Raw genomic sequence first — 21,247 nt, forward strand, 5'->3', positions numbered from 1 at the left:
ACGTAGGAAGTCATGTTGATCTTTTCCCGGATTGACCCTACAAACGACATGTCACTGAACGCTACTGTCGCTACCCCAACCATCAAAATTTCAACACCGTTTTTTTCTACCGCCAGCTCATCCTTGCCCTTACCCTGCTACTGATAGGGCTCTGTTACGACCGGAAACGAATCTCGTCTGAAACCTGATATCTCTGGCAAGCAGGGATGCCAGATGATTTTTTGAAAAATCTGTATCACTATTTTCAAAAATCTGTATCCCATACAAAATTTTGACGAAAAATCTGTATCTCATACAAAAATAAAATGGCCTCTCTAGCTCAAAAATCTGTATTTCATATAAAACGAAATCGTTACGGATGCTCAAAAATCTGTATAATACAGATAAATCTGTATATATGGCATCTCTGCTGGCAAGTACCAGTTAATCAGTCCCAGCGCTACCAAAACTAATAAGGTTCTGTCTAACACAAATGGCTAATAAATACCATATTCTGTCGGATTTAAATCGTCTCGTGACCGGGATCCTCCATGAGTTCAGGGTCTTCAGGAGGTCAATTAGGTAGCTATCAGCGTACGTAATACGATTACCTCCCGGATGTCGGTGTGAAGCTACTCGACGATTTCAAGGCCTACCACACCGTGGGGGGTTGACGGTGGTAGGGTTGCTCGCTCTGAATCTTGAAGGACAACGCTATGCGACATTTTCGAGTACAGTGACCTCGACATCCTCAGTGGTAGCTCTCCAACATATCTTAGCAGGAACCTTTCAACCGCTATGGACAACCAACCCCCTTGTGAGCAGGTCTCTATAGTCTAGCGTTCTTCTGGAACGTTAACTCAAATCTTTGCTACAACAACCACTAGATATCCGTTGCGATCTTGGTGTGGTGACCCGGCTGACACTACGATTTCGCCAACTGGCTTCGTGGCTTCGTAGTCGTGCGGCTAGTGTCACCAAGCATGTAGTCGCATCGTGCTGAGGAGCGCGGGTTCGATTCCCTCCGCAGCTGTCAGGAAAAGTTTTCGGCTGCGCCACTGGGCGTTGTATGCTAGTCCGTTGTCTACTGTCGTGCTTCCTTGAAAGAGCGAATAGCTCACTGGAAGCATTGAACGTGCCCATGCCTTCAACCCTCGAGCGATCGCGCTGTTGTATTTTGTACAACATGTTGAAATAATCTCGCTTTTCGTGTTCAGCATTAAAACTGAACAAATTTTAACGACAAAATACGTACTTTACTGAATACAATCTCCTTATCCTAAAAAAATCTTCTTCTTTAGAAACTCCCCAATTTTGTTTGTATTCCTTTATAAATCCCCCCCTCCCCCCGGAGTTTCTCCCGGATTCCTATCGGCATTTCCCAAGCTTCGAACAGTTCCTTCCGGGATTCTTTCTTGGGAATCTTCCAGGAACTCTGAATTCCGACACATTTTCTTAGAACTTCTTTTGTAGGTTTTTCCGGTATTGCTTCCATGGCCCACGTGAGATTTTTCCCGGGGTTCCGGAATTTTTGTTGAACATGTTCCTGGATTTTCCCCCGAGATCTCCACAAGAGTCTCTCTCAGAGTATCTCTCGAATGTTGTTGCGGTATGTTTCCAAGAGCTTTTCTGAGGATTTGTTTTTTTTTGCGATTCTCTCCGGTGTTCCTCTTCGGACTTCCGCAGGAGATCTTCCCATGGTTTTTCTCAGAGTTTCTACAGGGGTTATTTCTGGGAGGTCTACTAAGAAGAGCTTCTCTAAGGATTTCGTAAGAATTTTATCCCAAGTTTTCTGTAGGAGTTCTTTCCGGGATTTCTATCGGAGTTTATCCGGTCATTTCGTCAAGAAATCCAGATTTTCTCCCGGGATTTCCACAGTTACTGCCGGGACACTTCCTATATGTTCTCGCGGATTTGTTTGTGTTGAAGTTTCACTGCTCTCGGAAGATTGCTTCTTTTGTTCGTTTTGGAATGTGTCAGAGATTTTTTTGGTATTTATACGGACATTTTCTCCGGATTGCCTTATGGAGTTTCTGCAGAAGCTATTGCTGGTATTTCTTATGGAGCTGTTCTCACAGTTCTTTTGATAACAGAGCTTTTGCTATGCTTTTTCTCGTAGTTGTTTACACATTTTTCAAGACTTTTTTGGAATTATTCCCAGAAATTGTTGTGAAATTTTGTGTGGTTTTTCTTCAATCGTTGGTCTCGGAGTTCTCTGCAGGAATTTCCCAAGGTTTTTTTTTCTATTTTTCTGGGATAACTTACGTAATTCCCTGTAAGAAATGCCCGGAGAAATATCTGAAGGAATCCAGTTGAAGAATGGTGAGAAACTCTGGAAGACCTATTGGAGAAATCTCTATAAGGACTTCGGAAGAAACTCTGGGAAAAACTTGGACATCTAAAAAAAAGTTCTTAGAGTATCGAAAGGCGAACATATTCAAAATTTTTAAGGAGAAACTCCGAAAACCTCAAAGAAAAATCCTGGGAGAGAATATGAGCGCAATTCCACGTGGATATTCAATTCCACGTGGATATCCGATTTTACGTAGAAATTTAGAAGTCCCTCTGGAAGACCCTGCTTACCTTACCGATCAGGCTAAGGCCGGGTGGCCTCTGCTGTATCAGTAGGTCGGCTCTAGAGGCACGTTCTCCTCCATTCGGGAAATTTGCCTCTGCTGTACATAGTAGCCGCCTCCATTCCACTCGGTCCATGGCTGTTTGTCTCCAGCTCCGCACTCTGCGTAGGGTCCGCAGATCGTACTCCACTTGGTCGACCCACCTAGCTCGCTGCGCTCCACGTCTCGGATGACTCTCGAGAACCATTTTAGTCGGGTTGCGATCTGACATCTTGATGACTTGACCCGTCCACCGTAGCCTCCCGATTTTCGCAGTATGGCCGATGGTTGGTTCTCTCAGCAGCTGATGCAGCTCGTGGTTCATTCACCGTCTCCAAGTCCCATCTTCCATCTGCACTCCACCGTAGATGGTACGCAACACCTTCCGTTCGAAAACTCCAAGGGCGCGTTGGTCTTCTGCACGTAGGGTTCATGTTTCGTGCCCATAGAGGATTACCGGTCTAATCAGCGTTTTGTAGATAGTTAACTTTGTGTTACGGCGAACTTTATTCGATCGTAGAGTTCTGTGGAGTATAAAGTAAGCACGATTTCCTGCCACAATACGCCTCTGAATTTCTCTGCTGGTGTCGTTGTCGGCGGTCACCAGTGAGCCCAAGTACACGAATTCTTCAACCGCCTCTATTTCATCACCGTCGATATAAATTTGGGGTGGCGGGGGTGGATATTGCTCCCTGGAGCACTTTGCCATCATGTACTTTGTCTTCGACACGTTAATGACTAATCCGATTCGCCTGGCTTCACTCTTTAGTCGGATGTACGTTGCCGCCATCGTCGCCTTGCCCAATCGTATCAGTTTATCTGGGAATCCGTATTCGTGAATAACCTGCCATAGCTGCTCTCGATCGATTGTATCACCTGCAACACCTGGCGGATGGTGAACATCTGATCCGTTGTAGCGCGTTCACCCATGAATCCAGCCTGATATTGTCCCATGAACTCTCTTGCAATCGGCGGCATAAAATTTGAGAGAGTATCTTGTAGGCAGCGCTCAGTAGTGTGATCGCGCGGTAGTTCCCGCTGGAGAACATTGATATCCACTGAAACGTTACTAAAACCCTCACTGCCGTGAGCAGCATAGTTGTACCATGTTAATAGGAAATCTTATAGAACATGGGACAACTATGCTACACATGACCGCTCACTCCACTGAAATCTCTCCGGGATCTTTGGAACAATCTGGAATGCCTTGAAACCCCTGAAACGCTTGGAAGATCCATGAAGCTTCTTATTGTCACTTCATAAACTTAACAGTAGCTCCATCAGGCCTCTGAAACGCTTATAGAACCTCTGGTAGCGCCAATATAAGTCCCATTCAGGACTGAATTAAGATGTGGAGAGCGTCTGCTGTCATGTTTGCCCTTTCAGAAACATGGTCCCAAAATCATGGTCCCAGCCAATCCCAAAGTACGGAAAACGGACCAGATCCTTACGGTTGTAATCGGCCGTACTTCGACTTTCAAGTTCCGCTTTGGAAGCATCAAAAACTGCTGTAGAAGCCGTCTCAAGCTCATCACAATGCTATCGAGAGCCGTCGGATTAGCGACAGATAGGTACTTTGGCGCGTGACAGCTGCCACCAGTTTTTGCTCTACTGTATTCTACGGTATTGAAATCACCTAACTGGCCGCCAACAACCTGATCAACAAGCCTGCGCCAGTTTATAACCGGCATATATAACATTTCTTGGCCCCTCCCTTCGACATTTACGGATGTGGTTAGCGTCGAAGTCTACTTCCATTACGACACCGGTTCACTGCGGCACTAAGTATGCTGCAAGGCTGCCATCATTGCTAAACGTACCTCAGAAAGAACTCTCACCAATTACGAAGTGCCTGTGATCTGGAGAACGACACAGCGAAACCCCGCGGTAGGCTGCAGCCACACTATCAAAGAGGACTTCAGTGCCGTGGGGACAGGTCCATATGTCTGCTGGGTGTTGGAATTAAGATAGCCGGGGAAAAACCTTGCGGTCTGCCTAAGCCTCATGGAACAATGATTGTCGGTGTTCTCCGCCAATGAGACCATGCAATCAACCGTCACCCGTCTATGCAAGTCTCCATCAAACAAACGGCAGAAAATCCCAGAAAATCCAGCGCACCATTACCTCTCGGTTGCGGCATTTATGGCTGCTTCGACTGTACTCCAACAGTCCTCTAGAGATGCCACATCGAGCTAACTCTCCTCCTCTAGATTCTGCGTGTATACTGAGGCGATATCCATACATAGTTGATGACGGAGAGTTTTGGGCACAGCTTGACCTTCACCGGGTACTAGTCAGAGTCACGATAGGTCCTGATGTTGATAATGAGCATCTGATCACGCGAGTCTGCAGTCTTCATATCGCCCTACACGATGAAAGCTGTGCCCAGCTCGCGAGTGTTGCCTGGCCTGTCTCTGGCAGATATTTGCCTCTAGGTGTTCGCGCCAAGCGCCCTATCTAACCCTCCCCATACAGCGCTACGATGCCAAACTCGCGTTTCTTCAGTAGATCGGAGAGTATGCGGATGCTCCCGATGAAGACGAGAGATCAGCCTGCAGTTCTACCAGGTCCTAAATATTTACCTAGACTGTATGCACTTCCACGCATGTGGAAGATGTTATGATCAAGTAGGCGATTCGATATCGCGATACATCTGTCACGAATGCTCAACACCACGTTAGAATCAGGTCAGTGTCTATCCTCGAGTCCACCCCTCTATTGATATATACACGTAGCAGCGGAAGCTGTCCAGCTGTAAGTTATAACAAGTCACATCAATTACAGGGACGACTGTAAGCTTATCGACTGAGCAATCTGCTGGAATCACCAGACCGAAGATGGAAGTTTCGACCTCCGAACTCGAACCAAAGGGTACTTCCAAACAGAGCATCGATAATAGGGATGAGAAGTTTCCAGAAAAACCAGAAGAAGAACGTCAAGAAAGTCCGAACGATTACCGCTGGGGAGGTTACCATCCGGTTCAGCCGGGAGACGTCTTCCAGGAGCGATACCAGGTCATCCGGAAGCTAGGCTGGGGCTATTTTTCCACTGTTTGGCTTTGTCGGGATCTACAGGGAGAACGTTACGTGGCGTTGAAAATCGTCAAATCGGAGAAAATTTACACCGAAACTGCGGAGGATGAGATTGAAATACTCAAAGCAGTAAGGGAAGCTGATCCGGGCGATCCGAAGCGACAGAAGGTGGTTGAGCTGCTGGATGATTTCAGAATCAGCGGCGAGAATGGTACTCATGTTTGCATGGTTTTTGAAGTGCTGGGATGCGACGTGCTGAAGCTGATCGTAAAAAGTGAGTACAAAGGTCTTCCGGTCCCTAATGTGAAGTCGATTGTGCGCCAGGTGTTGGAAGGACTGGATTATCTACACACCAAGTGTAAGGTGATTCATACCGATATCAAACCGGAAAATATTCTACTCTGTGTGGACGACGAATATGTTCGGAAGCTGGCTGATGAATCATCTGAACTTCCCAAGGAAACGCATTCTAGGACTTCGGTAAACGAGCAGAAAGAAGTTGAAACAGTCGTTGAAAAGGTTGAAGACCTCCAGATTGAGAGCTCTAAGCGAGAACCCTGTCCAGACTCGCCAAAGCCCAGTGACACTCAGTCAAACAAAGATCCAGCATTCACCGTGTGCGACAGCTTCGAAATAAAAATTGCCGATTTGGGAAATGCGTGCCGGATCGACAAGCACTACACCGAGGACATCCAAACGCGAGAGTACCGCTCGCCGGAGGTGATCATCGAGTCCGGCTATGACACTGCCGCCGATATATGGAGCGTGGCGTGTATGGCGTTCGAACTGGCCACCGGAGAGCATCTGTTCGATTCGGCGGAGTCGGACAGGGGTTCCAGTGCTGATGATACGGATGATTCGGATGAGGACGGATGTGATGATATCCACCTAGCGTCCATGATCGAGCTGCTCGGACCGATACCGAAAAGGATTGCGCTGTCGGGGAAGAAGTCCCGGGATTTGTTTAACTCGAAGGGTAAGTTGAGGGGCGTAAAGGATGTCAAGCCCTGGGCGCTGGATGCTATGTTGCGGGAAAGATATGGGTGGAACCAGCAGGATGCCGACGACTTCAGCGAATTCTTGAGGCCGATGTTGGAATATGATCCGAAAGAACGAGCGACTGCGGTTGACTGTCTAGTTCATAGATGGTTGCTGGACTGTTTTAAGTGTTAATTGTTGGTATAGCTCTTCTGGGAAATGTCGTTAAATAAAGTTCAGCAATAATGAACAAACAAATGCAGCATAATGTGTTTCTATCTGGCACAGTACAATACTTTTTGTTTGACGAAATGACTCTTCATTCAATAACAATTTTACCATCTAAAGTCACTATCTATTACCAAAATTGTCCCAAACCTAATCCACTGTGACATTCCTGACAAGTCATCCACTTCTCCGGGTCACAAACGTCTTCATCCAATTTCCGAAATCGGCACTGCTTGCTGAACTAAACAAACAAGCGGCTTCCGGATTTGTCGCACTTGCCTACAACACCGGTCGTCGTCGTCGTCAGTCGTGCATATCCACCAGCCATTCATCCATCCATGCGATCCATCCCCATACGAGAGAACGTTCACCTATAGGTACCTACTACTGTCGTCGGGGGTTCCACCCCCACATTTCCAATCGTGTTAAGAGCACGTATAAATTACACCCCACGTCGTCGTTATCGCCGTTGTCGTTGTCGTCGTCGTCGCAGTCGACGACTGCCGATTAGAGGGCAGCAGCAGAGCGGACCCATCCTATCATCGTGGATCGGTTGTTGGGTCCCTCCCGGACCCGATATCCATTGCATCATCATCGTCGTTGTCGTCGTCATCATCATGGGGGTAATAATGATTACAATTGATTCGTTCGCATTACACAAATGCTCTAGGTGATGTGTTGGCCATTCTCTTTCCCGTCCGGTTCACGGCTCTGTGGGTGAGTCAGGCCAGCAGCAGATAGTGGACTAGGACTCAGCGCAGCGGCCGCCGCCGCCGTCGAACAAATGAATGATGAACTCGAGAAAAGTAATACAAATGAGCCTCCTTAATGGAAGCGCTGAGTCGGCAGTAGCAGCTTCTACAGGAAAGCGATGAGTGTGCAGGAATGATATCCCCCGGACTACGTCCGTGTCCGTGTGGTTCTCGAGTGGAGCATCCGACCAGTCAGTCGTCCGTCGTCGATATTGTAAAATTATTGACTAGGATGCCCCGGTAGTCGGTCGGTTGGCTGGACCGAGCCGTAATCAATTTGTGATGCGCGAAGGCTCAGACTCAAGAGATATCTCGCTCTCGGACGGAGGGGGACTTTTAAGCCCTCCTTGTGATTCATCTTTTTTGCCTGTTTCGTGCACCGCCCGTTAATTGCCGGATTGGGTGCTATCGCAACCCGCTTTCGATAACCATGGGATTACTATCGAATGTGGAAGGATGGGGATACACTTAGGAAAAGTGATCACTTGAGAGTTGTTGGATAAGTCGAACAATTGTCGAAGCAGGGTAGCAATAACAATTTCAATAGATTTTCAGTTTTTTGGTGGACTAGGTCACAGCAATGAGTACATTATTTTATGCGAATTTCAACAAACAAATTTACTACATTTCAAAGAGACCTGGATGTTAGAATGAGTTTGATTGTATTTTGGCAGTGCTGCCAGCTTCTAAAAAGTGATCATTATTGGAGTCTTTTTTGGGACCTTGATCAATTCCTCCTGTTTGCCGACCATTTTATCTATCAAATAATCCATAGCAATAAGATTGTAATATATTTTACCAGTGTTGCCAGCTGATAAGGAAATATCTAATGGATTAACGTAACCACGAGTTTACTCTGGTACTCTAGACCATGATTTTTTTTTCTTGTTTGCAGAACAAACACATTTGATTACTAGTTGGAAACACGAAATTCTCATAGATATTTGTTTTATATCATTTGACCAGTGTTGCCAGTTGTCAAAAACAGAAATCGGTATAGAGAACACTGGATGACTTTTTGCTCACTTAACTTGTTGGAGTCAGATTTACCTACCTCCAGGGTGTCCCAGGAATTCCTTAACAGATTCTTTCTGAGTTTATGTGAAATTTTCCAGGATTCACCCAAAAAGTTGCTTCTCGCAGGATTTTCTAAAATGATTTCAGCATGAATCCCTCCATCTTGTGTGCATTTCTGTGTAAGTTTATCCAGGGACTCCTCCAGAAATACTCTCAGGAATTCCTCCATTAATTTCTTTAACGATTTTTCTCGAAACTAATCTACGGGTTTCTTCAAATAAAATATTTGGATATCCCTCATGGGATTCCTTCTGGGATTCTTTAAGGTAATTCCTGCAAGGATTGCTAAAGAAGTTTGTGTATGTATTCCTCCAAGCATTTATTCAATCATTTTAAAAGAATTCCTCCAGGAACATCATCAGAATTTCCTACATAAGTTTTTCTTCGGGATTTCCCCAGGAATTTTTCTAGAAATTTCTCAAGAATTCTTTCTAGGATTTCTCCAGGGTTTTCTTCAGGAACTCATCCAATGGTTTCTTCAAAATATGCATTTCCAGTAGAATTCTCTTCACAGAGATTCTGTGCTTATTTCCTGATGGAATTTATCAAGAACTTCTTTCAGGTATGGCTCCATATATTCAGAGATTTTTGGATTTTTTCAAGGAACTTTTCAAAACATTCTTCTATATACACCTGCGGAGAGTTCTTTAGTTTTGTGTATTTTTTCAAAGATTCCTCAAAAAAAAAAAAATTCTGAGAAATTTCTTCGGTAGTACTAGTAAAGAATTCTTCTCGGTCTTATTTTTATTTCCGCAAGATTAAGTTGAGAATTTTATTTTTTCTTGTTTGTGTTCCAATCCCTGCAGAAATAGCATGAGAATATTTCCTAAGAACTCCTAGGGACAGGACCGATATAACGATATTTTATCTTTTTCAGAATGAATATCATCAGGATTTAAAAAAAAATTGATTTGACGATTTGTTTTTGCCTGCATTTACGAGATTTCTAGCCCTGGGCTAGTTCATCTCGAGACACACGCTTTACTTCCCTTCCGAAGGAAGAACTCACATTTTGTGAGTTTGTCGGGAGTGGGATTCGATCCCAGGTCCTCGGCGTGATAGGCATGCGCTTTAACTATCACACCAGGTCCGCTCCCTGATTTAGCGATTATTTCAAGAATTCTTCCAGTAATTTTTGGTGCAATTCTGGAAAAACATCTGAAAAAATCCCTAAAGGATTATTTTAAACAATTCCTGCATCAATCTCTAAAGGAATCCCAAGACTGTATGAATAACTTTTAAAGAAATCTTGTACTGAAATTTCTGAAAAAAAATCGGAAACTATGAAGAAGTCTTTGGAATCTCTGAAGAAATATCCAGCACATAAGATAATCTATAGGATTCCCGTAGAAATCTAAGGAAGTACTGTTGAAAGAATCCCTAGAATAATATCTAAAAAAATATCTGGGAAATTCATGAAGGAATATAAGAAGGAATTTCTGAAAAAAACTTACTGAAGAAACTCCTTGAGTATTTTTGAAGCAATCGGTTGGCGTATTTTCTTCAATAATTGGAATTACCTACAGAAGAAACTTGATACACTTCTGTAAAGATCCCTAGAAAAAACTCTTAAGATATTTCCAAAGGAATTCCTGTTAAAATTCCTAGGAAATTTTTCTGGTTTTCTTGAAGAATTTGTGCAGAAATGTTTAGATTTATCCATAGAGGAAACACTGGAGATTTTTTTTTTTGAGAAAACAATGAAGGAAATGCTTAAAAAATCCCTGTATGACCTTCAGCAAGAATCTTTGGGCGAATTTCAGTTTGATTACTGAAAGTAATAGCAAGATTAACTGGAGGAATTCCTGCAGGATTTTCTGGATGAATACGTGTAGAAATTTCTAGACACATTCCTGCGTGAATTTTTGAGAAATTTTGTAAAAATATTAATAAAGATCTCTGGAAGTATTTCTGAAGAATTTACTGGTAAAGTTTCTTCAAAAAATCTTAGTAGATTTTAAAACCGAATTTCTGATGTTTTTTTTTTTGAAAAAAAACAATAATAGAAGATTTCTCAAAGGAATCCTTGGACAATATCAAGTAATATAATCTCATACAGTATTTCTGAAGGAATCTACAGGGAATTTTTTTAAGGAATCCCCAGAAGAATGTCAGAAGGCATTTTGGAGAAAATTCTGAATGAGTTTAAATAAATCATGAGAGAAATTTCAAAAAATCTAAAAAAAAAATGCTAGTTTCACCGAAAAGTTACTTTTTAACATGTATGGAAGCGCAAAAAAAAAAACAGCTATTATTTTTATTATTTCTCTTACATTTTCAAAGGTTGACTCTTTGGCGAGCGTTCGTGCGAGACAGTCGCAAGGTTTAGTTCGTCCGGTTTGTCTCCCGATACTTTCCAGTTCGGTGGCTATTTTCAAAGTGCTAGTGTTTCCCAGTGATCAAGTTATTAAGTGACTGTCCCTAGTGGGACGAGTGCGGTTGGCTAGGCCACATTTTTTGCCGCAAAAGTTCGTTTGATTTGAGTAAAGTTCACGTTTTCATTATATCACGTGGCGCATTGACCGACTATCGAGCACAGAAGTGCAGCACCCCCCGCACACCGCGCCGCTCGCGCGGCCGTGATCGGCTTCTTCCAGTGAGTACCCAAGCTCATCGTCGTCGACAGCAGCAGCCCACCGAGAGAAGAGCAGAGAGCGTTCAACCGCCGCACACCACGACGGGCGCTCAGCAGCAGCTCGCTTCCTCCCAGAGCGGGCGATCCGATCGCTTGGACCTGTCGTCGTCGAGCCTGTGGCTAAACAGAGTGCACAAAGATAAGTAAATAAAGTTACCCCTCGTTGTTCCCCCCTCTCCACTGACTCTTTGATTAGATTTAATTTGGTACATAAGCAGTTTTTTCTCACTTTTCCTGTAGCGTTAATTTTGTCCCTTGTTTTTTTTTTGATTATTTCTCGTCCCCGTGATAGTGTTAGTTTTTGAGTGCCCCGTGGTGGTAGTTAGCTACCACAATGGGCGATGATGACGATGGCGGGGGTACGTCGTACCGCATCAACGAAGCTTTGTTATTGGCATCGGATTGCTCGAGCCAACAAGGCGATATAAATGCTAACCCCTTTGTCTCCCTTCACCCTGGTGCTTCTCCAATGGACACCAACAGTAAAACTGTTTCGACGACCCCCCGCCTCAAGGCCTACCCTCCCGACTTTGGCGGGCCATATGTTGTTTTCTTCCGACCCAAAGGCAAACGTTTGAACACCGTTCAAATCAGCAAGGATCTGACTAAGCGGTATTCTTCCGTTGTCTCCATTGACATGGTCGGTACAGCTAAGCTTCGGGTGACAGTAGGCGACCGAAAACACGCTAATGAGATTGTGGCCTGCGAGTTGTTTACTCTTGAGTATTTCGTTTACCTTCCGAGCGCGTCGATAGAGATTTCGGGGAAGGTCGCCGACGCATCTTTGACCTGCGAAACGATCATGGAAGGCTGTGGTCGTTTCCATAACCCTTCTCTACCTCCTGTCCAGATACTGGATTGCCGGCAACTGCATTCGGTATCCCAGGAGGGCGAGAAGAAGGTTTACACACCATCTGATGAATTTTGTGTGACCTTCTCCGGATCTGCATTACCAGATCTGCTGGCGATTGGCAAACTTCGGCTACCTGTGAGGCTGTATGTACCGAAGGTAATGAATTGCATCAATTGCAAGCAGCTGGGTCACACCGCCCAGTACTGCAGCAATAAACCTCGCTGTGCAACATGCGGGGAGAGACATGTGGACGGTGCGTGTAAAACGCCGCCCAAGTGTGTTTATTGTGGCAGCGACCGTCCACATGATCTGATTGATTGCCCAAGGTACATACAGCAGAAAAAACATCAAAAACGATCGTTGCAGCAGCGATCACGGCGAAGCTACGCCGAAATGCTGAAAAAAGCTGCCCCGACCGTTGAATCCCGTAACATCTACTCGTCTTTATCTCTCGATGATCAGGGCTCTGACTCTGAGGTCGGGGACGGGGTTCCCTTTGTTTTCAAGGGTGAAACGAGGAAACGGATGAGGCTCCAGAGACCCACTAAAAAACCTCGGAATCTGCCTAGCAGCGACCCCCAACCCACCATGACAAATTTGAAGAGTGGTAAGAAAGTCACAAAACGTTCCCCTCCGGGATTCAAAATCCAGGACGAACGAGACTTTCCATCACTCCCGGGAACATCTAAAATCCCAGATGTCCCACGTTTTTCGAATTCTCAACCGGAAAGACAGCATTCGGAGCACCAGGAGCAACCTCAGGGTGCGCCATTGTTTACGCTCTCTGGCATCGTAGACATCATCCTCAGCTTCTTCAATGCTTCAGATTCCGTGAAGAACATTGTAAAAGGACTTCTTCCTTGTGTGACTCCTGTTTTGAAGCAGTTGGCTTCTAAAATGCCCCTCCTTGCGACAATCGTATCTTTCGATGGCTAAGTTAACCACCGAGGTCGAAGATACGATTTCGGTTCTACACTGGAACTGTCGTAGTATTACACCGAAATTAGACGTTTTTAAATTTTTAGTAAACAATTTACAATGCGATGTTTTTGCACTATCCGAAACATGGCTGACACCTGATGTAACCTTACCTTTTCCCGATTATAATATCATTCGCCTTGATCGATCCGACCCGTACGGAGGGGTGCTTCTAGGGATCAAGAAGCAGCACCCATTTTACAGAGTCGATTTTTATCCGATGACAGGGATTGAAGCCGTCGCATGTGAGGTGACTATCCGAGGTAAAACCCTCAGTGTTGCCTCCATATATCTTCCTCCGAGAACTGCGATATCTCGCAGGGATCTCGCTCACATCTGCTCGGTTATGCCCGAGCCTCGGCTGCTCATGGGAGATTTCAACTCCCATGGTACAGGCTGGGGGGAACTGTACGATGACAGCCGTTCAACGTTGATATATGACCTCTGCGACGACTTCAACATGACAATTTTGAATACCGGAGAAGTTACACGAGTGGCACCTCCAGCTCAAGATGGCAGCCCCAGAAACAGCCGATTAGACCTCTCAATCTGTTCGAGCTCACTATCGCTGGAGTGTACATGGAAGGTTATCCAGGATCCCCATGGTAGTGATCATCTGCCGATTGTTGTTTCTATTTCCAACGGGTCGCATCAGTCTCCATCGATCGATATCACCTACGATCTCACCAAGCACATTGACTGGGAGAAGTACGCGGAAGCAATTATCGACGGTGAGCAATCGGTAGAAGTTCTTCCACCGCGGGAAGAGTATCGGTTTCTGTCGGAGTTGATCATCAGTAGCGCGCTTCAGGCACAACGTCGACCAGTGCCAGGTCCGTCGGTTCGCAGGAAACCCCCCAATCCGTGGTGGGATAGTGAGTGTACAGAAATCTATCGCGAGAAATCCGCGGCGTTCAAAGTATTTCGGAAACGCGGTTCGGTCGAAAACTTTCAGCGGTATGCTTCCCTTGAAAGCAAGTTCAAGAACTTGATCAAGGCGAAGAAAAGCGGTTACTGGTGTCGGTTCGTCGAGGGTTTGTCGCGCGAGACTTCTATGAGAACACTTTAGAACGTCGGAAAAAGAATGCGTAACGCGTCGTCGGTAAACGAGGATAGAGAAAGCTCTCCTCGGTGGATTCTCAAGTTCGCAAAAAAAGTTTGTCCAGATTCCGTGCCCGTCGAGCGAATAATTCGTGATGTTTCTGAAGATAGGGACGACATGGATAGGCCTTTTTCAATGGTTGAATTCTCACTTGCTCTTCTTTCATGTAACAATTCCGCTCCAGGAATGGATCGAATCAAGTTCAACTTGCTTAAAAACCTCCCCGACGTCGCTAAGAGGCGCTTGTTGAACTTGTTCAATCAGTTCCTGGATAACAACATCGTTCCGGATGATTGGAGACAAGTGAGGGTGATAGCTGTTCAAAAACCCGGGAAACCCGCGTCGGATCATAATTCGTACCGTCCAATCGCGATGTTGTCTTGTCTACGGAAGCTGTTGGAGAAGATGATTCTCTTTCGACTGGACAAATGGGTTGAATCGAATGGCATGTTGTCAGATACACAATTTGGTTTCCGCAGAGGCAAAGGTACGAACGACTGTCTTGCGTTGCTTTCTTCAGAAATTCAGCTTGCCTTTGCTCAAAAGCAGCAAATGGGCTCAGTGTTTTTGGATATTAAGGGGGCTTTTGATTCAGTTTGTGTCGATGTTCTTTCCGACAAACTACACGACAGTGGCCTTTCACCAATTCTGAACAACTTTTTGTATAATTTGCTGTTTGAAAAGCAGATGAGTTTCGCTCATGGCGACTTGACAGCTTCACGAATTAGCTACATGGGTCTCCCCCAGGGTTCATGTCTAAGCCCCCTTCTTTACAACTTTTATGTTAGAGACATAGATGATTGTCTCATGGAAAATTGCACGTTAAGACAGCTTGCGGATGACTGTGTTGTTTCTGTAACGGGATCTATAGCAGTTGATCTGCAAGGACCACTACAGGATACTTTGGACAATTTGTCTACTTGGGCTCTCAAGCTGGGTATCGAGTTCTCTCCGGAGAAAACTGAGATGGTTGTCTTTTCTAAAAAACACAAACCGGCTAAGTTTCCGCTCGTTCTGATGGGTAAGACAATCACTCATAGCATGTCTTCTCAATATCTCGGCGTCTGGTTCGACTCCAAATGCACCTGGGGGAAGCACATTGTGTATCTGATACAGAAATGCCAAAAACGAATCAACTTTATGCGAACTATTACCGGAACATGGTGGGGAGCACACCCGGAAGATCTGATCAGGCTGTACCAAACAACCATTCTATCGGTTTTAGAATACGGTAGCTTCTGTTTTCAATCCGCGGCGAAAACACACTTGCTGAAGCTTCAACGGGTTCAGTACCGTTGCCTTCGGATCGCGTTAGGTTGCATGAACTCGACTCACACAATGAGTTTAGAGGTACTTGCTGGTGTACAGCCTCTGACAGACCGCTTTGCGGAGTTGTCGTTCCGGTTCCTCATCCGATGCGAGGTTCTGAATCCGTTAGTCATAGAAAACTTCGAAAAGCTGCTCGAACAGAATCCCCAAACTCGTTTTATGAGTGTGTACTACTGGTACATGACGCTGGAGGTAAGCCCATCTCCGGTTAACACCAATCGTGACAACTTCTCAGACTTCGACAGCTCCTTTGTGGATTTTGATCTCTCTATGAGGGATGAGATCACCGGTGTACCGGAATCTTTTCGTTCCATAGGTATTCCACAAATTTTTGCAAGTAAGTTCGGGCATGTTAGCGGGGCCAGACAGTTCTTCACAGATGGTTCCAAAACCGATGATTCGACTGGATTCGGTGTCTACAACGAATTTCACAGCGCCACCTTTATGCTTCAAAAGCCATGTTCGGTATATATTGCTGAGCTAGCGGCTATATACTACACCTTAGAGTACATTCGCACTCTCCCACCTGAGCACTACTTCATTTTTACCGACAGTCTAAGCTCTCTGGAGGCTGTTCGGTCAATGAAACCGATGAAGCACTCAGCGTACTTCCTGAAAGGAATACGCCAAGTCTTGAGTGCTTTGTCCAAACGCTCATACATCATCACCATAGCTTGGGTCCCTTCACATTGCTCAATTCCGGGCAATGAGAAAGCGGACTCTCTGGCTAAGGTGGGTGCTAGCGAAGGCGATATTTACGAGCGTCAAATCGCCTTCGATGAATTTTTTGCATTGGCCCGTCAGGAGACCTTGATCAGCTGGCAACACAAATGGAGAAATGGAGAGATGGGTAGATGGTTGCACTCCATCATTCCACAGGTGTCGAAGAAGCCATGGTTCAAAGGGTTGGATTTGAGCCGCGATTTCATTCGTGTAATGTGTCGGTTGATGTCCAACCACTATTTGTTGAACGCACATACCTTCCGTGTCGGGCTCTCAGAAAGCAATCTCTGTGTCTGTGGCGTGGCTTACCAGGATATCGAACATGTCGTGTGGGGATGCAATGAGTATCGTGAGGTCAGATCTGAGCTGCATGAAATTCTCCGGGTCCGAGGAAAACAACAGAAACCCGTTAGAGAAGTGTTGGCAGGACTTGATTTGGAATACATGAACCTGATTTATCAGTTTTTGAAACGTGTTGATGTCAGAGTTTGATGTAGTACATTCCTTGTTTTCGTTGTCCGCCTTTTGGTTTTGTTGTTCGCCCCTGTCTGTCGTCACCCCCCTTCCGTTTGTCCTCTTCTTGTCGTTGTCTACCGATAAAGTCCTTTCTTCCATTACAGATATGGACAATTGTCCCATCAATGTTTTAGTATAAGTTAGCAAATAATTTAGCTTTAAACCCATTAATCCCTCCTTCCCAATATTATTTTATTTTTTTTTTCAATCCTTAACCTCGAAATAGCCGCGAGTACTTCGGCTTCCCAAACTAACATAGTCTTAAGGCAGTAATAAATTGTAAAATGTAAAACCATTGTAAAAACAAAAGATTTCGGCTCAGTTATGCCCATGTGGCGCCCGAGCCTTCCAAATAAACGAACAAGTAAAAAAAAAAAAAAAAATTTTCAAAGGCGCTCATACGGGAAGTTAATTTTTACATCTCATGAACTGGTTATTCATTGAATAACTTTGAGTAACCTCGATGACACCACTGAATAGCATCATTAATGGGGTCTGTGTAAAAGAACTAGATTCCGTCTACATGTTTTGTCTAAAATTCTAATTTGCAGTCCTATAGTGTAAACGATACATAAATTAAGTTTATTTCTTTGAGTAAGCAGGGTTGCCAGCATAAAAAAATTGTATCCTTGGATTAAAAACACTACACTACCCGTGGCCGTGACACTCATTTCAACTTTGCTGAAACTTTGCATGTGCTGATTTATTTTTTTTCTTATATCAGCAGTGTTGCCAGCTTATGAAATCATTTGGTTTTATAGAATAATGGCATGCTGTCAATTTAACAAACAAACAAAAAAAAAAACAAAAATAAAAAAAAATCGAAATGATAGTTAATAATAATTTAAAAAATAACAGGTAATGTTTCCGACATTATTAACCCAAAATGAATTTACTTGAGCAATGTTGCCAGTTATCTAAACATGAAGATGTTTCACATCTTAAAAAAATATCCAATGACTTTATTGATATCAGCAGTGTTGCTAGCTTATGAAATCATATGGTTTAAATGAATAATGGCATGCTTACAATTTAACAAACAAACTAAAAAAGAACAAAAAAAAATCGAAATAACAAAAAAAATAACAGGTTATGTTCCCGACATTATTAACCCAAAATGAATTTACTTGAGCAATGTTGCCAAATGGTCTTAGTTATTAATGTCTCAATATCTAAGTTAATTGATGCCTAAGAGCAACATACCCGGTTAATGGATTGTTTTATGTGCCTTGATCAGTGTTGCCATCTGAAGTTTGATTTCCGAATACTACATGAGTGTCCTTGATTGTTACTCAAACTTTGCTGAACTCATGGAAAAGATAAACATAATAATTATTATGCTTGTCCCATCGACTCAATCCTACGTTCCGGAAATATAATGGGACAAATTTCGGAAGAAATGCTGAGAGGAGAATCTTGGAACATTACGGAATAAATTCCTGGAAGAGCTCCGTGAGGAATTCCTGAAGAAATCTTGGAAGCGATCTTTGTAGAAATCACGAGAGGTATTCTGAAAAAGAAGCAATCCACTATCGATCTACTTAAAGTTACAGGAGGATTCCTGTTAGCAATCTCTGGAGGATACCAAGCAGAAACTCCTGGAAATATCCTTGGGAAATCCCTGGAAGAATCTTGAGAAACAAAACTTGAATCTCGGGAAGCATGTCAGGATAAATCTCTAGAGGAATTCCTGAAAAAATCCCGGCATTAGAAATTCCTGAGGCAATCCCTGAAAAATTGCCCAGCAAAATCCTTGTAGGAATCAAGGGAGAAATCTTTGGAAGAATGCTTGAAGAAATCTTAGGAGGAATCCCCGTAAGAAACTAAAGAGGAAACTTTAAAATAATTTCCGAAAAAAAAATGAAGTTTTTGAAGTATTCTCTTGAAAAATACCTGGAGTCATCCTTGAAACAATTCAAGAAGGAAGCCTGAAACAAATCTTCTTCAGAATCCTAGGAGAAATCCTTGTAGAAATCCCAAGACAAATTCTTGGAAAAAATCCGAAAAAGAAAATCCGGGAGTAGGGAAGCATTCTTGGACTTATCTCTGGAGAAATTCCTGTAATAACCTGGAAAGGGGTTCCTAAATAAATCTTGAAAAGAATTCCTAAAGGTATCATGCGAGAAATATTAACAAGTGTCACAAAAAAATTTAAAAAAATCTTGGAAGAAAATTCTCTTGAGTCATATCTGGAGACAAACCTGACTGAATTCCTGGAATTCGGAACATTGAGTATTCTGAAAAGAATCTATAGAATAATCTTTGGAAAACCCCTGGAAAAATCCTGGGAAGGCAATCTGGAGCTTCGGGAGCAATCCCGGGAGGATTTTCTGGAAAAATCCCGGGAGGGATCCCTGCACGAATCCCCGTGAAGAGTTTCTGGGGAAATTCCTGCAGGAATATCCAGTAAAAATCCTAAAGTTTTCCGATTATTCTTAAGAAAAATCCCAGAGGGTTCCTTGAAAGAATCCAAGAAAGAATCCTGACAGGAATCTTGGATAAAACCCAGAAATTCTGAATCCTAGGAGAAACCCCTGTAGCAATCCCAAGACAAGTTCTTGAAGAAATTCCGAAAACAAAATCCGAGAGTGGGAAAGAATTCCTGGACTGATCTTTGGAGCAATACCAGCAAGAATCTCGAAAAGGATCCCTAGAGAAATCCCAAAAGGAAATCCTGGAAGTATCTTGGCAGAAATACTGGCAAGGATCTGACAAAAAATTCAAAAACAATTTTGGAGGAAAATTCTCTTGAGTCATATCTGGAGACAAACCTGGCTGAATTCCTGAAACTCAGAATCGCTGGAGGACTCCAAGTAAAAAATCCTAGAGGTATTCTGGATTAATCCTTAGAGAACCCCTGGAAGAACCCTGGTAGGGCAATCTGGTACCCCGGGATCAATTTCGAGAGCAATTTCAGAGGAAATTTCTGGAGAAAGTTCTGGAAAAATCCCGGGAGGAATCTCTGGACGAATCCCCTTCAAGAGGAATCCTTGTAGGAATCTCGGAAGGAATCTCTGGAGGAATTCCGAGAAAAATATATGAGAAAAATCTCCTTAAAATCCAAGAGAAATCTTAAAAAAAATCCGAAAAAAATCAAGTTTTTATAGTATTTTTAAAAATTATAAGAAGAAATTTATGGGGAAATCCTTGGAAAACCCGTGGAAAAATACTGGGAAGGCAATCCGGAGCCCCGGCAGCAATCCCGGGAGGAATCTCAGAAACAATCTCTGGAGGAAATTCTGGGAAAATCCCGGGAGGAATCCCTGGACGAATCCCCTTTTAGAGTTTCTGGTGGAATGTACTGAAAAATCCCGGAGGAATCCGTGCAGTCATCTCGGGAGAAATCTCTGGAAGAAGGTTGCGAAAAATTCTTGGAGTAATCCCCAAAAGAATCCGAAAAGAATCTTGAAAAGAATTTTCGAAAAAAACAAATGAGGTATCCTGGGAGGAATATTGGATCTGTGTAAGAATTGAGGGACAAATTTTCGAAGGAATTTAAAAAATAAAATAAAAAAACTTGAAGAAAATTTGGTTGATCGAACTTGAGAAGCATGTCTAACTGCATCTAGGCAGAAATGTCAATGAAGGAATCACGGGAGAAATATCTGAAGAAAACCAGAAATAATTACGGTTGAAATTTCAGGAAGAATCCTGGGAGGAATTCCCGGAGTAATGCCTCGAAAAATCCTTAGAGGGATCCCAAGAGAAGTCTTTAAAAGAATTAAAATGAAATTACAGGAGGATTCCCGGAAATAATCTTTGTAGGCGCCACAGGGAAAATTCCTGTAATAATATCGGGAAAAAATCTTGATAGAATTCTAAAAAAATACAACCAAAGGAAAAAAACGGAATCTCTAGAGGAATCGCTTAGAGAATTCCAGAAAGAATTTTTAAATAAATGCCTAAGGAAATCCTGAGGAAAACTCCCGAATCTATCCTAGGATAGGCGACTATGAAGGCGACTCTCCACGAGGTGAATGTAGGTGAACTCAATTTGTGGAGAGTCGATTTCATAGCTCTGCCACGACAAAGGTACAGGGGATAGACAAAATGATAGGGACAGGCAAAATTTTCACTTCTCAAAAAATGTTTAACGAGCTATAACTTTTCGAAAAGTGCATCGAATATTCTCAAATATTTACTGTAAGTTCATCAACTAGTTGTGTATCAGTGGTCCAAATTTGGAAATAATCGGGCCATTATCCACGAAGCTATAAAAATTCTTGAAAAGGTAAAATTATCCGAACTCTGGAAAACATTTGACTTAACTTGAAATTTTAAACAAGAGATAAAGTTATGGCGATTTAATTTTTTTCATTATTCTCTAGTAAATTGGTCTATTTTTATTATGCATTCCATTACTTTTTTCAATTTATTGGCGGTTATGTTGTTACTTTCCTTTAAAACACATTTATATATAAGTCAATCAGAGGGAAATTAAATGAACTAT

General features: G+C 43.3%; 2 protein-coding genes across 2 annotated transcripts in view; both read left to right on the forward strand.

Annotated features, from left to right (window-relative positions):
- Nucleotides 1–21,247, forward strand: part of LOC109433280 (uncharacterized membrane protein DDB_G0293934) — a 509,917-nt gene that overhangs the window by 37,008 nt on the left and 451,662 nt on the right. The gene's annotated exons all lie outside the window — the stretch shown is intronic.
- LOC109433278 (SRSF protein kinase 1-like) lies at nt 5,306–7,864 on the forward strand. The gene has a single exon (XM_019709708.3). The coding sequence runs from the start codon at nt 5,432–5,434 to the stop codon at nt 6,797–6,799; it is 1,368 nt and encodes a 455-aa protein (XP_019565253.3). The 5' UTR covers nt 5,306–5,431; the 3' UTR covers nt 6,800–7,864.

Source organism: Aedes albopictus, chromosome 3 (assembly GCF_035046485.1).
Source record: "Aedes albopictus strain Foshan chromosome 3, AalbF5, whole genome shotgun sequence".
Taxonomy (NCBI): Eukaryota; Metazoa; Arthropoda; class Insecta; order Diptera; family Culicidae; genus Aedes; species Aedes albopictus.

Bases quoted from the DNA above. Each gene is read 5' to 3' on its own strand.
- LOC109433278 (XM_019709708.3), top strand. From the start codon at position 5,432: ATGGAAGTTTCGACCTCCGAACTCGAACCAAAGGGTACTTCCAAACAG.